The sequence below is a fragment of the Xyrauchen texanus genome, chromosome 32 (assembly GCF_025860055.1).
Source record: "Xyrauchen texanus isolate HMW12.3.18 chromosome 32, RBS_HiC_50CHRs, whole genome shotgun sequence".
NCBI lineage: Eukaryota > Metazoa > Chordata > Actinopteri > Cypriniformes > Catostomidae > Xyrauchen > Xyrauchen texanus.
The window spans coordinates 29852150-29869230 of record NC_068307.1 but is presented as its reverse complement, the minus strand read 5'-3'; the positions used below and the strand labels follow the sequence as shown (position 1 = coordinate 29869230).

The window sequence follows — 17081 nt, the reverse complement described above, 5'->3', positions numbered from 1 at the left end:
TTCTACACTGGTCTTTCTGTGACACAAACAAACACTGCAGCAAAACCAAACAGCAGAAAACAGGTTTAGATTTTGTAGGAGGAGACATCAGAGGTATCATAGCTTGAACGATCAATTAAATATGTTTATTTTGGTGGGCCATGAGTATTGACGACGACTATCACACCTGGAGTCATGAGTTTGAATTCAGGGCCTGCTGAGTGACTCCAGTCAGGTCTCCTTAGCAACCAAATTGGGCTGGTTGCTAGGGAGGGTAGAGTCACATGGGGTAACCTCCTTGTGGTCACTATAATGTGGTTCTTGTGAGTTGTGCGTGGATGCCGCGGAGAATAGCGTGAAGTCTCCACACGCGCTACGTCTCCACGGTAACACGCTCAACAATTCACGTGATCAGATGCGCGGATTGACGGTCTCAGACGCGGAGGCGAGTCCTCCACCACCCGGATTGAGGCGAGTCACTACGCCACCACGAGGACTCAGAGCGCATTGGGAATTGGTCGTTACAAATTGGGGAGAAAAGGGGATCATTTTTTTTTAATCAAAATATATGTTTATTTTACAGTGTTTACATGTTGATATATCGGAATTAGCTGTAATTTCAGTCTATAAAATCATCTGTAAAAGCATACTGTTATGAACTCCTCATTGGCCATTTGTCCAATTCGCACGAATTTTGGCATATATCATCTACAGACCTTCATGGCAAAATGTTTTTTAAAGAATTTAGTTTCGTCAAAGCACTTCAGAGTTACAAGTCCATAAATTGTTTGGCCCATTTTCACTTATACAGCTATATCTTCTAAACGCAAAGTCCACACGTAATAAAACTTGGTAAACTTCGACACAAAGACATTTTGAGGATGCGCACCAATTCCATCCAATTCTGATTGGAGTGCTAACAAATCCTTAAAATACTGATTGGACAGATCAACAAAAATGGCCGCCATCAGCTAATCAAATTTCAGCTGCTAATAACTTGTTGTTTTTGTGAAACATTCTGAAATTTGTTATCCACTTACAGGTTGCCAAAGTTAGGCTGTATACCAAATTTTGGGAGAATCGGCCTCAAGGTGGTGCTATAATAAGCTAATTAATTTTTTGTTTTGCTAATACCTCCGGAACTGTACAGGCTAGAATTATTATTTTTTATTTCCTCTGAATCCTTCAGTGCTCCCAAATATACGGTCCAGCGGATTTGCTTTTGCACATTAAGACGTTTCGCCTGCTGAAAAAAGTATTTTTTTTTTTTTAACCTGTTCTAGGCAAATCGTCCAATTGGCACAACATTTTGTATGGTCCTGACAAAAAATTATAAAAGAATTTTGATTTGTTCATTTGTACATTTTTGGGGTGTGGACTATAATGACTTATTGGCCTGTAGCTTGTAAGCACAATATCCTAACGTAACAAAACGAACATACACATGGAGAACAGGACAATCTGAGGGAACATGCCAAATTTCAGCAATTTCCGATGTGAGGTGGTGCTATAGCTTTAAAAAATCTAAACTATGCAGCTGTGATCAAAGCAGTTGAACTTTTGACACCGAAACAACTGTGTCCACAGTATCTGTTCTGTCAAATTTGGCTATTTAATAATCTACTTTTTACATGGGCTTGGACCCCGATTGCAGCTTGCGACCATATTATTAATAATGCAATAATATGGCTATTTAAACACATTAGTTTTCAAATCAAACACATCCTTCTATGTCTAAGATAGTAAGAAAGGTTATCAGGCTGTTGACTCGAGAACGTTTGTGACTGGATCATTAAGTCACTGAATCAGAAAATAAATCGTTCTGTCCGATTTGTGAACCGGATGAAAGAACCAACTTAAAAGAATGATTCATTCACGTATCGGTTCGCGCACTCGACTCACTGACTCAGTGATTTTTATTTTTAGATTTACCCCCTTTTCTCTCAATGTTGGAATGCCCAATTCCCACTACTTAGTAGGTCATCGTGGTTACTCGCCTCAATCCGGGTGGTGGAGGACGAGTCTCAGTTGCCTCCGCTTCTGAGACCATCAATCCGCGCATCTGATCACGTGACTCGTTGTGCATGATGCCGCGGAGACTCACAGCATGTGGAGGCTCATGCTACTCTCCACGATCCACACACAACTCACCACATGCCCCATTGAGAGCGAGAACCACTAATCACCACCACGAGGAGGTTACCCCATGTGACTCTAACCTCCCTAGCAACCGGGCCAATTTGGTTGCTAAGGAGACCTGACTGGAGTCACTCGGCACACCCTAGATTCAAACTCGCAACTCCAGGGTGATAGAAAAATCTTCATAAATTCTCCTTTTTTTGTTTAATTTTTGGCTCAAATTCAAAATGAGGGCGTGTAAAATATGACAGAATTTAAAAATTTGAATAAATAACTTTTGAAACAAGAAGCTTGCGAAGCTTCCAGTTTAGATGATAAACATCTGAGCAAGAAGTTGTTCAGATCAATAAATTAAATAAAATGACTTTTGCCAGAAAATATAAATTTCGGAAGCAACTTTGCAATGAAATAAACTCCAGCATGTCCAGTAGATGTCGGCAGTGCACAGTGCGCATGTCTGGTCCACTCAGCAAGTTTCCACTGATGTCACACTGTTAAGGGAACTTATAATTGTTTATTCTCGTAATGTCATTTATGTGGTGGAAACAAGCCATTAATACAGAGCCTCTCGCGAGTCCACCCCATCTCCTACCAACCTGTACACCATTCTCGCGAGAGTAGAGGAATGTTTCTAGACCCGAGGGAGCGCCTCCTTATTCTCGCGAGACTACGTCCTGTCTCCATCGTTGTCTATTTCCTCCCCGAATGTGATTCTCGCGAGAGAGGGAGCGGAAGATGGCAGATGGCTCTGACTCGTAGGGTGTGAGTGTGTGTGTGTGAGTGTGTGTGTATTGGTTCTTCGCTGTTCAGCGCGTCGAATTCCTGTCCGTGTCCGTTAAATCACCGGAGCGTGTTCATGTTGTGTGGGCTGCTGTGTGTGTGAATATGACGGGAGAGAAGATCCGCTCGGTCCGCCGAGAGCGCAAGGCGGGTCTGGATCTACTGGAGCCGGACGAAGAGGCGGCGGACACCGGGCCCATCAAAGCCAACAAGAGCAACAAGATCAACCACAAGATCATCCGATCAAGCTCACAACAGAACCAGAACCACAGCGACCCGGAGAGTGTATATCCCGTGCATGAGTGTGTGTTCAGGGGAGACGTGCGAAGACTGTCATCGCTCATCCGAACTCAGAACATCACGCAGAAAGATGTGCACGGTGAGACATACACGAACCACAACCACAGTGATCTAGAACCAAAATGATTTAGAACCGTACTGAACCAAAGCAACAGTTATCTAAAACATTAATATTCAAGAACCATAACGATCCACAGTAATCCAGAAAAACAGTGATTTAGAACTGTATCTGTGACAGTGACCTATGATCATGCTGATCCAGAACCACATTGATTTAGAACTTTAATTGTTAGAAACATAGTGATCTAGAATCATGCTGATCCAGAAAAACAGTAATTAGAACTTTAATGATCAGTAACAAAGTGATCTAGAATCATGCTGATCCAGAACAACAGTGATGTATTTATTTAATGATCAGTGACAAAGTGATTTAGAATCATGCTGATCCAGAAAATAGTAATTTGAACTTTAATGATCAGTAACAAAGTGATCTAGAATCATGCTGATCCAGAAAACAGTAATTAGAACTTTAATGATCAGTAACAAAGTGATCTAGAATCATGCTGATCCAGAAAACAGTAATTAGAACTTTAATGATCAGTGACAAAGTGATCTAGAATCATGCTGATCCAGAACAACAGTGATGTATTTATTTAATGATCAGTAACAAAGTGATCTAGAATCATGCTGATCCAGAAACAGTAATTAGAACTTTAATGATCAGTAACAAAGTGATCTAGAATCATGCTGATCCAGAAACAGTAATTAGAACTTTAATGATCAGTAACAAAGTGATCTAGAATCATGCTGATCCAGAAAACAGTAATTAGAACTTTAATGATCAGTAACAAAGTGATCTAGAATCATGCTGATCCAGAAAACAGTAATTAGAACTTTAATGATCAGTAACAGTGATCTATAATCATGCTGATCCAGAAAATAGTAATTTGAACTTTAATGATCAGTAACAAAGTGATCTAGAATCATGCTGATCCAGAAAATAGTAATTAGAACTTTAATGATCAGTAACAAAGTGATCTAGAATCATGCTGATCCAGAACAACAGTGATGTATTTATTTAATGATCAGTGACAAAGTGATCTAGAATCATGCTGATCCAGAACAACAGTGATGTATTTATTTAATGATCAGTAACAAAGTGATCTAGAATCATGCTGATCCAGAACAACAGTGATGTATTTATTTAATGATCAGTAACAAAGTGATCTAGAATCATGCTGATCCAGAACAACAGTGATGTATTTATTTAATGATCAGTAACAAAGTGATCTAGAATCATGCTGATCCAGAAAACAGTAATTAGAACTTTAATGATCAGTAACAAAGTGATCTAGAATCATGCTGATCCAGAAAACAGTAATTAGAACTTTAATGATCAGTAACAAAGTGATCTAGAATCATGCTGATCCAGAAAATAGTAATTAGAACTTTAATGATCAGTAACAAAGTGATCTAGAATCATGCTGATCCAGAAAATAGTAATTTGAACTTTAATGATCAGTAACAAAGTGATCTAGAATCATGCTGATCCAGAAAATAGTAATTAGAACTTTAATGATCAGTAACAAAGTGATCTAGAATCATGCTGATCCAGAACAACAGTGATGTATTTATTTAATGATCAGTGACAAAGTGATCTAGAATCATGCTGATCCAAAACAACAGTGATGTATTTATTTAATGATCAGTGACAAAGTGATCTTGAATCCTGCTGATCTAGAACCTTAATTATCCTGAAATATATTTCCTCAGAACCGTTTATGATCTGTTGATTGTTACAGAGATAATGTTGAGGTCTGTGTGAACATCTCTGTTTCTCTTGCTATTAATGCAAAGTGATGTTGACTTATAGACTCTATAGCATGAAGTGTCCTCATGGAAGTTCTGTATGTCATTTCTTACATGATTAAACGTGATCATAAGAAAAGTTCAAAATGTAAAATGTTATAATAAATTGTTTTTAAAACAAATGTACTAAGTTTATTTGAGTCCAGTTTATATTTACAGATTTGTAAGTAAAAGCTACTGTATTAATTAAAACGTTTAATTTAAATTTACTCACTTTAATATTCTAATTTCATGAAGTAGATTTTACTGAATCTTATTCCATTTAAATGTACAAAAACTGGGTGCAAAAACTTGCGAAATTAAAATGAAATAAATCTTTCTAGTAATTTTTTCAGTGTAAGACTATAACAATTATGACTATATTAAATCAGAACCATACTGATCTAGAACCTGCTGTGTGTGCAGTTACATGTGCTGTTTAATGTTCCTGCTGAATGAATCATTTGTGTTGTCTTTGGATCATCATAATTGTAGTGACTCAGTTATGATTATTCTGTTTCAGGTAACACACCTCTTCATCTGGCTGTTATGATGGGTCATAAAGGTGAGTCACATGACTATGAGGATCTGGTGTGATGCTCCTGGGTTACACATGACGTTTGTTTCCTAATACACTGCAGAATAATGGATAACCTTTGACCCCAATGTTTATTTTGATGTGAATATCTTGTTACAATCAGTCTTAAAGGAATATATTGAATATTAATGTCTGAAGTACGGTGATGTAGAGTTTTGTCGTCGCGGTGCATTCTGATATTTCTGTCTTTAGATGTGATATCTTACGGTTGGGTGACAGCTGGCCTGATTTACTGTATTTAACTGGTTTCATGCAGATTTCATGCAGACCCATTTTCTTTAGAGAATACAGGATATATTTGTTCTGTAAGAGCATGTGTGTGTTGGGAACGCAGGACATCCTGAAATATTAATGTACGGCTCCCTTGGGAGTGGACGCTACACTCTTAATTTCATTAACATACTACAAGCTTATTAATAATTCAAGCCGTTTTCTCTGCGTAAGGCGACAGAAATAGAAAGGCCTCGCTTGCTGATTCAGTGATGTGTGAATGAGAAATGATGATCGGTTTGTCTGATCTGTGCTACAAAAGATTTTCAGTTTAATCAACTCTGTTTACCCACTTAATACTCATCCTTGGTGGCACAGTGAATATTTAATCAGTGCACTTTATTACAAAGAAATACTTTGTCTTCGTAATCTTTTGATTAATATGTAATGAGTTGCTCCGCCTCTGAAAGACATTCCTTTCGGCTGACATCACCTAGGCCTGGTTTTCAAACTGGGTGGCTCGCCTCTCCAGGGGAGCGCCAGAGCTTGTCCGTGTAGGCGTGGAGACTGATGATAAATTCACCAAGTAAAATCAAAAGATATATAAATACAATCAAAATGTATTGTCAAGATAAATGATCATGAATGACTTAATCCAGCTTAATAGCCCGTAGATTTATGGCGTTCGAATACTATTAATTGTCACATCACGTGTATGAGAGAATGTACTGCTGTTTTAAGTGGAAGATATTTTTGACATGTATTATTAATTATGTACTTGGCTATTGTATAGGCCTATAGACAACATTATTGTATATATATCAATCTCCAACAACATAAAAGGGCCCCAGAAAGGAATGTCGGGGGGTTGAGGGGGGTGCGGTCTTGCATCAGTGGGGTGGGGGAGGCACACTGTTTAAGACTTTGAAAACCCCTGACCAAGGCTGAGCCAGTTTTTGGAAAATGTTAAGCTGTAAATGTATGGGAATGAAGCCTTTCTAAAAGCCTTATGTAATAAAATCCAATAGTAAACCGTAGGGGTGTAACGATGCATCGATCCAATAACCAACGATCCAATGTTATTAATACAACGCATAAATATCGATAGACATTTTTTAAGATGCACCTTTATTTTAATGCTCTCATGTCAGCCACATCTGTACGCATTTCCGTCAGGTGATGAAGCAACCTTATTACCTTCATTTGACTTTATGACCGCTAAATGTGCTCTGCTGTCCATGTCAACCGAGCTTCCCACGAAACACCAGCTTCATTGACCGGATTTGTGTGAGCACGCCAACCGGGCGCTCCTTAAAACGTGAGCTCCTGTTGGAAACGCTCACACAAACTGCTCGCATGCGTGATTAATTCGGGCTTCCATCGATATCGTTGCGCATGCGACACATTTGACAACGGCACCATTCTGAACAGCACTAATGATGGGAAGAGAAACACCTGCTCCAGCATCAGTTATAAGACTTTACACGTCGACACATCAACACACTTATTAACATTTATCCCAGTTAACTGACAGAATTTCTCATTACAACTGTGGAAGTTGTAGCCAAGAAAACCGCGGATAGCACGGACTTTGACATATGTATCGTGTATCGACAGATATCGGATTGCAGGCCAAGAGAATCGATATAAGATCGTATCGTGTTGAAAGGTCCGATATACACCCCTAGTAAACTGTAATTTAATGCTGGTGAGTGTAAAGGTTTTACGGTGTAGGTCACATTATGGAAGTTAAATGGTTGCTGTGGATGCTGTTCCATGTTGACTTTAAAAGCGGTCATCTGGGAGAATGTTTTAAAATTTGTGTTAATTTAAATAACTTTGCGTATGTCTAATTTGCATTCATTGTCCCATTTACATTATACCGGCCACCTTCCTCTCAAGATATCCTATCAGCTATTAAAATCCCATATCTGAACCCTGCTGGATCCATTATGGGCCGTTCACTAATGTTCACACTTAACATATTTTTTAAGAGCTAAATGGACGTCTCTGACCCTTGTGTTGCATCACGTCTCGCTGTGTTTTAGTGTCTTGCACATGAGTATGGCACGACATGAGATGTCAATTTAAAAGATCTACAACATGTATTCTGTACATTTTGTTGTGCTGTGTCAGTTGCACTTTTCTCAGTGCATGAACGTGCTTTACAGACATACTAGCTGTGAAATGAACCCAATCTGGGTTTCTCTTTTTCGATTCTATATTGAATTTCTTCTATATTGATTTTGTGCTTAAATTTCAAAATAAAGACACTGATTTCGCTGTGAATGAGCAGAAATGTGTGGAATTAAATGTACTAAGCATTTATCTACAGAGAGAAGCACATAGTTCAGTGTATTACTGCATGATATCAACCCTTTAAGCTCTGAAGGTGTTTTTTTATCCCTTGAGATGTTCCCCCTTTTTTTTTTACCAATGTTGGAACGCCCTATTCCCACTAGGTCCTCGTGGTGGCACGGTTATCAATCCGGGTGGTGGAGGACGAGTCTCAGTTGTCTCCCCTTCTGAGACCGTCAATCCGCGCATCTGATCACGTGACTCGTTGTGCATGACACCGCGGAGACTCACAGCATGTGGAGGCTCATGCTACTCTCTGCGATCCACACACAACTCACCACACGCCCCATTGAGAGAACCACTAATCATCACCACGAGGAGGTTACCCCATGTGACTCTACCCTCCCTAGCAACCGGGCCAATTTGGTTGCTTAGGAGACCTGACTGGAGTCACTCAGCACGCCCTGGATTCAAACTCGTGACTCCAGGTGTGATAGTCAGCGTCAATACTCACTGAGATACCCAGACCCCCTTCTGAGGGTGTTTTTAAAGATTTCCTGTTTCAGTGGGATACCCAAAAGTAAAGGAGGGTCAAATGTTTGTATCATTGTAAAGAAAACTTTTCAAATTTTTCAATTTGCCAGAGAAACAATCACAAAGAAAATTGAGCCAAAATCCTACTCTATACATCTCTGGGTGTAAATAAGGTGGCTCAGAAAAACAAAAGCTTTTGTTTGGTTCACAATCATGTCAACTGTATCTGAGAACAATTCTGTGTTGATACGACAAAGAAATAAAAAGTTACAGCATTTTACAACAATTTATCCAAAAACATCTCCAAACAAATAAAAGATAATAATTGTACATAAGAACTAATTACACATGCAAACACAACAATGACTAAAGGTTTGCATAGCATGCAGACATGATTTTACTCATGAGATTTCACAGAATGAGTTTCATTCTGTGTCATTTGAGTCATCATTGCGTCTCTGTCGTGTATATGGCGCCATCTCCTGGTGGTCATATGTAACATTGTGCTTCATGTGGATTATCTAATGATCTATACATCTGATTATCTTGTGTGTGGCCTCCATTGAAAGATAATCACAGACTCTAAATAATCATATGTGATATTTTATGTTCCGTTTGTTTTTCATGAAGTTATAAGCAACAGCAACATAATTGTCAAACACATATTTAGCTGTTACTCACTATATTTTTGTCGTTGAGTAAAACAAATAGGCTGGTTGTATTTTACTCTTTGAGAGATTTCCAACAACATATGACACATGAATATTTGATCAGTTTGATGTTTTTACTAATTACAATAATATGTACAATGCAATTTTTTTTTATTAATTATAAAAACGGAACATTTCTGATTAATCTGCAAATTTCAAAGCACTTGTTCAGTTTTGGTCATAATGTCTACATGGATTATAAAGTAGAGTTTCTAAACTTTCAAATAATACCTATTTTGTGTTAGTCAAGACTGAAGTTATGAATATTTTGAAAGTAACACCTGTATTACCTGAGCTTCAGATGTGTGTGCTTTTCATCAAGTCTTGTGCATGTGTATATATATTTGCACTTTTTAAGCATTTTTAAATGAACAATTATTTCCTATTTAAGTTGCACATAACTGGCAAAGTTTGTTTTATGCTTGTTTTAGCACATCAGTCAACCGCTGGTTTATACACCTCACTTTAGCATTGTCCCAATGCATCTAATATTTGGTTGAAAGGGGGCGTATGATATTGTGCTCTCTAGATATGACTAGATTGCCTCCTTCAATGTAAGTCTTATGGGATTGTTTGCTCAAATGCTGCAGGATGACTGCTTACCTTAGCAAAACCCGCTAAGTATAGAATACAGTATATACTGCAGTTAGCAGTGCGCTAGTATTCCTGTGCTGGAACTCAGCGTGACTTTAATAGCACTGTTTCCTTTGTGTTGCTCATGCAGCGAGTCAGTAGTTTGCAAGTTCTTCTTGCGTGCCTTATATTTTTGCACTTGACTCACACCTAAAAATGTCTGAATGTTTTTTCAATATATATATCGTTGCAGATGTCATGTATTTGAAAGAAAGATAGCACTAGCACACTTTTAAAGGCTAAAACATCTGATTTGATAGGAAAAGAATATATGGATGTTTCTTCAGCTAGGAGTTTATAGTGCTAAAAGTGCCTAGAGAAAGTAAAGTCTGTTTAAAACATTTTTCACACTTTAACTGAGGGATGCACCGACATTTTTCAACAGCAACCGATACTTTAAAATCCAGCGACAGAAACACTAACATGAAGAAAAGCATTGTGAAGTAAAGCGATCACTCTCGTCATTACTCATTTTTAAGTGTCCAGATGATTTCTTTATGTGAGGGGGTTTATTTGAAATCAAACATTGATCTTTGATCAGTTTTTTCACCAGACTTTCAATAAGTCTTTTCTAAACATCTTAATTTCTCTCTCCTCCTCAGAATGTGCTCATCTCCTGCTAGCCCATAATGCACCAGTGAAGGTGAAGAACGCTCAGGGATGGAGCCCGCTCGCCGAGGCCATCAGTTACGGAGACAGACAGATGAGTGAGTCACGTGTGTTTGTGTCTACATGGATCTTACAGCGAGTTTATAGGCCTGTAATCACTGAAATAACACTGTTTAACCTTCACAATTATTTCAGTGTAATAAAGAACTTTCAGCTAATATCACAAGCTCCAATCTGATTGGCTGGTTTTATGGTCTGTCCAGGAGTCTTTCTTACTAATTTAGAGTAAGAACTTTAGTACTATAAATGAACAAATATCATAAATAGTGTGAAATAAATCCAGATGACGTTTCTGTATCTTTTTGTCATTACCTCTTTCAGCATTTCTGTGTCTTAAAGGAACAGTTTACCTAAAAATTATAATTCTCTCATCATTTACTCACCTTTAATCATCTCAAACTCGTATGACTTTATTTCTTTTGCGGAACACAAACGAAGATATTTTGAATGAGATATGAGGTGAATATATCCATACAATGCAAGTCAGTGGGGTCCAAATCTTTCAAGTTCTAAATCACGATTTAAAAATTTGGCTGACGATTAATTGTCAAACAAATTATGATAAATTATCAAACTAGTGATTGCGATTATGCAGATTGATTGTCAATCGAATAGTTGCGATTATGCCGATTGATTGTCGAACGAATGGTTGCGATTATTCCGATTGATTGTCGATCGAATGGTTGCGCTTATTCCGATTGATTGTCGCTCGAATAGTTGCGATTATGCCGATTGATTGTCGCTCGAATAGTTGCGCTTATGCCGATTGATTGTCGCTCGAATAGTTGCGATTATGCCGATTGATTGTCGATCGAATAGTTGCGCTTATGCCGATTGATTGTCGATCGAATAGTTGCGATTATGCCGATTGATTGTCGATCGAATAGTTGCGCTTATGCCGATTGATTGTCGATCGAATAGTTGCGCTTATGCCGATTGATTGTCGATCGAATAGTTCCGCTTATGCCGATTGATTGTCGATCGAATAGTTGCGCTTATGCCGATTGATTGTCGATCGAATAGTTGCGATTATGCCGATTGATTGTCGCTCGAATAGTTCCGCTTATGCCGATTGATTGTCGCTCGAATAGTTGCGCTTATGCCGATTGATTGTCGCTCGAATAGTTGCGCTTATGCCGATTGATTGTCGCTCGAATAGTTGCGCTTATGCCGATTGATTGTCGCTCGAATAGTTCCGCTTATGCCGATTGATTGTCGCTCGAATAGTTCCGCTTATGCCGATTGATTGTCGATCGAATAGTTGCGCTTATGCCGATTGATTGTCGATCGAATAGTTCGCTTATGCCGATTGATTGTCGTCGAATAGTTGCGCTTATGCCGATTGATTGTCGCCGAATAGTTGCGCTTATGCCGATTGATTGTCGATCGAATAGTTGCGCTTATGCCGATTGATTGTCGCCGAATAGTTGCGCTTATGCCGATTGATTGTCGCCGAATAGTTGCGCTTATGCCGATTGATTGTCGCCGAATAGTTGCGCTTATGCCGATTGATTGTCGATCGAATAGTTCGCTTATGCCGATTGATTGTCGTCGAATAGTTGCGCTTATGCCGATTGATTGTCGTCGAATAGTTGCGCTTATGCCGATTGATTGTCGCCGAATAGTTGCGCTTATGCCGATTGATTGTCGCTCGAATAGTTGCGCTTATGCCGATTGATTGTCGATCGAATAGTTGCGCTTATGCCGATTGATTGTCGCTCGAATAGTTGCGCTTATGCCGATTGATTGTCGCTCGAATAGTTGCGCTTATGCCGATTGATTGTCGTCGAATAGTTGCGATTATGCCGATTGATTGTCGTCGAATAGTTGCGCTTATGCCGATTGATTGTCGCTCGAATAGTTGCGCTTATGCCGATTGATTGTCGATCGAATAGTTGCGCTTATGCCGATTGATTGTCGCTCGAATAGTTGAGCTTATGCCGATTGATTGTCGCTCGAATAGTTGCGATTATGCCGATTGATTGTCGCTCGAATAGTTGCGATTATGCCGATTGATTGTCGCTCGAATAGTTGCGCTTATGCCGATTGATTGTGAAACTGATAATTGCGATTGTGGCGAATAATTGTCTCTTTTAGAGCTTTCAAGAATAATTGTCATGTAAAAGTATTTTTTACATATTTAACTTCAGATATATTAATCAAATAATAAAATAGGGATATATAATTTCCTTTTAAGGTTTTAAATCTATATGAATGACATGAAAAATTGTGTTTTAAATATCAAAATATTTCTAAATACTTAAAATATGTCTCTCTTTTTGGTCAACTTAAATTTTGGTTAATTTTACATTTATACTATTATTTTTGGAACTCATTAAAATATATTTTGTATATGTTTTTATTGTATTTATATTATCTAATATTATTTTATATTATATAATGCAATAATAATATATTTCTTATCTAAATTCTTCACTTTCACACGTTATTTTATTGCTTTAATTAATCCCTCAAGCTCTTATTTCTCATGAAGCAAAATCTTTAATTTAATTATATAATTTTATCCCTACAGAAATAGAGTCCATGTGCGTCTCTTCCTCTGTGTCATTAACACTGTGTGTATGAACCTGTTATGACCAGGAACATTTAAAGTGAAGCCGGAGCACTTTGTGTTCACTGAAGCGCACAGACCATGATTATCTGTCTTTAATTGCAGCCTTTGGCAGTTAAATAATCACATATGATCGTATCTTCACTTTGATGTTGTTTTGATTAATTAAACCGCTCTGAAGGAGCATGAAATTACTGATGCACTCTGTGAAACTTAATGGCCATTAAAATCATCGCAATATTCACGATGTCAGCAAAATCATCGCGATCATATCGCGGGTATTTGATGTGTCGCCCAGCCCTATTTTGGATCGATCCGGCCATCCCTGCACATATCTGATCTGGGTTCAGCTGATGTACTTGAGTGTTTCTCTGTTCTAATGAACTTTTAACAACTGGAGGAGGAGAATTCCTTATGGACCGCCTCAGCTTTGTGTGCCGATGAAAAGGGCTTTATTAGGAACACTTCCTGTGTGTAATCAGGCCATGAGTCGTCCTCTCAGCTCATGTATTAAAGACAGTAACACATTTTAATAAAATGGCTCTTTTGTTGATTTATAATCGCTCTGTGACGTAGTGAATTAAAGAGGGTCAGTGTTCAGATTAAACTCTGGATTAAACCATCAGTCTGGAGGAATTATTAATCTGTGTTAAACAGCTGATGCTGTTGTGCTGTACTGTGACTGAGAACTGTCTGCGGTCTTTCAGGAATGAACATTAAAAGATTCATATGTGCTGTATATGTATTGTTCATGGATACAACATTATTGTAAAGTGTTGGCGAGTTCTACCAATGAACCCTTATGTTGTGTTCTGGTCATTTTGACACGGATTACTTTTTTCCCCTTCTTAATCCAATTGTAATAAAATTTCTTGACTTTGTTCACATATAATATCTGAAAACATATTTATTTTGTATTTTTTTACCATTTCGTTGCATTTTATTGGTTTTATTTCACTTTGTTACACTTGTGTTCCCTGGTCGAAAATGACCGACCATTTAATTTAATTAATTAATTAGATTAAAAAATACAGAAATATGAAATGTTCAGGAGCATCACAATCCTTTTGATTAGCACACGCGCACACAACACAAACACACACAATGCACCACACATACAATGCACACAATCTCACACACAAACAACACACATATACACGTAACACACACACAAACAACACACACAACACACAAACAACACACACATGCACACACACACACACAACACACACGCACACACAACACATTCCACACATACACAAACAACACATACCACACATACACAAACAACACACACACACACACAAACAACACACACACATGCACATACCACACATACACAAACAACACACACACACACACAAACAACACACACACATGCACATACCACACATACACAAACAACACACACACACACACACATGCACATACCACACATACAACACACAACACACAAATAACACACAACACATAAACACAACACACAGGTTACCCCATGTGACTCTACCCTCCCTATTAAACGGGGCAATTTGGTTGTTAAGGAGACCTGTCTGGAGTCACTCGGCACACCCTTCAGCACACCCTGGATTCAAACTCACGACTCCAGGTGTGATAGTGACTCGCTGAGATACACAGAACCCCTTATAAAAGTTTTTGATTGTTAATCCGGTTCCTGCTTCTTTCTTTCCTGATCCCCTTTACACTGGTGCCGAAACCCAGGATTAGAGGAGGATGCGCCATCGGAGAGCCTAAAATGTGTTAAGTGCCATCGTGTAACCACAATAATAGACCATTGTGCAACACATTCTCATTTAAATGGTCCAGCATATCCCAAAATAGTTTTTCCTTTGCGTGATTGGCTTCTGTAGGCAACTCTGAATTTTACTGTATTTTTGAATCTTGTACCAAGTCTTGCAGTTACAACTGAGTCCACTGGGGGGCGCCGTGGATGTGTGAAGTCGAGTTGTTGGTTGCTAGATGATGGCGTGTGCTTTCAGGCCAATGGATGAGGATTGGCATTTATAGTGGAAAGAAAATATGAAGCGGTACAAGAAACTCAGAAGCTTATCAGACCAGTGTGAGTGTGTGTGTGTGTGTGTGTGTGTGTGTGTGTTTGTTTGTGTGTGTGTGTGTGTGTGTGTGTGTGTATATGTGTATGTGTATGTGTGTATGTACATGAAATATCTAAAGAAAAAAAACAATCTTTCACCACTTGTTTTTCTGAATGAAAACATGTGAAAAAATAGAAATGTGATGTCCTTGATGTGGACTATGTGGTCAGTATTGGTTTCTATGTAAGCTCCGGGTGTGAGCAAATGCCTGTTTCTAACCTTAATGTAAACAATCCTTATCGTTACTTTCTGCGATTAATAAATCTTTATGAAACTGTAAACAGAACAGCTACAACATTCAGCTCGGTACATGAGTGGTATTGTTATAATTCTTGCTATGGTGGTAATTCAGCTGATATCGTGACCAGTGTGTGTTTATTGTGTTGCAGTCACAGCTCTTCTACGGAAGCTGAAGCAGCAGTCGCGAGAAAGCGTGGAGGACAAAAGACCACGTCTGCTTAATGCGCTGAAAGAGGTACACAACTACATATGAAAGAGCCGCAGCACATTTCACTGCAGGACTCATGCCGCGGTGTAACAAACACCTCTCAGCAGTTTGAGATGTGTCACACACACACACAATTTAATCCCAGCCTGCTGGCACTCTTGTCGGGTCAGCGAGAGGAACCCGTTGGGAGTGTTCTGTGGTCATTGCGTTTCAGACAGGAAGTGACCTGCAAGGACACAGGCACTCACTGCACTTCTGCCAAATGGTTCACAGCGGTGTCCTTCAGCACACTCAGCCGCTCTTGACCATCCAGAGATCATGGGTTCATATGTATGGTTTAGTTTGTTCATTTTGTGCATGTATTTATTACCTGAAGCAGGTGGAAGAGTTACAGAAATGGAGAAATAAGAGTACTTTCACAATCGGTTCGATAGTTCGCTCCGAACCCGGGTTTGTTCATCATGTTATTTGGGAATTACATCAGAAACACGAGCACAAAATCACAATGTTTCTTCATGTTTTTGTGACTAGTGCAGGTTTACTGAGAGACAGATCACTGTTAAAATCATAGTATACTCCGTCAGATGCAAACGCTAGTCGTCTGCGTCCAGGACGCGTGACGCAAATTTTGTCATCAGCAGAGAGCTGGAGCACTGAACACGCGTGGCCCGATTTTTCTAACCGCACATACTCTGAACGTGCAGTATGCGCCTGGAATTATTTGCACTGATTAGTGGGTCCACAAGGTGACAACACTCACATTTGAGCCGTTTCTGTCACAAAGAAATGTTAAAAGAAGATGTAATCTCCACACAGGAGATCAGGAGATACTATAACTCGAGTCTGAAGGAATATAAAGACATTTATGGGTCTAAACTCTTGAAGACAAATAGTCCAGTCTCTCATTACAGTTGTAGCGTGCATGCAGCAAACCGCCGGTGTATGCGCGCACTGTCAACTGAAGTATACTTTGGGCTTTATTCACAAAAATACAAGAAATATAAGCTTGATGATTCCATCGTCACAGAGAAAAAAATATATTTTTAATTGAAAATAATGCGATATCATAGCACATAGAAAAAGGTTGCGGTCAAACATTTTTTCAATTGACCTTAAGCTCCTCCTAACGCTTCCGTGTAGTACAAAATTGTTAAATGTTCCTGTAAAGGGATTTAGATTGGCAGGAGGAGGCGAAAACTGGCTTGACAGTTTGACTTGACCGGCTAGTTTAATGAGAAACTTAAACAAAAGA

The 17081-nt window shown here is 38.8% G+C and overlaps 1 protein-coding gene across 1 annotated transcript in view; it reads left to right on the top strand.

Moving 5' to 3' along the window:
* Window positions 1–2846: 2846 nt before the first annotated feature.
* LOC127626119 (ankyrin repeat domain-containing protein 13C-like) overlaps window positions 2847–17081 on the top strand; it is a 31120-nt gene continuing 16885 nt past the window's right edge. The window contains exons 1-4 of the mRNA XM_052101686.1: window positions 2847–3277; window positions 5570–5611; window positions 10632–10736; window positions 15771–15856. Of these exons, the coding sequence (XP_051957646.1) occupies window positions 3004–3277; window positions 5570–5611; window positions 10632–10736; window positions 15771–15856 (507 nt within the window). The 5' untranslated portion in view covers window positions 2847–3003. The remainder of the gene's footprint in view (window positions 3278–5569; window positions 5612–10631; window positions 10737–15770; window positions 15857–17081) is intronic.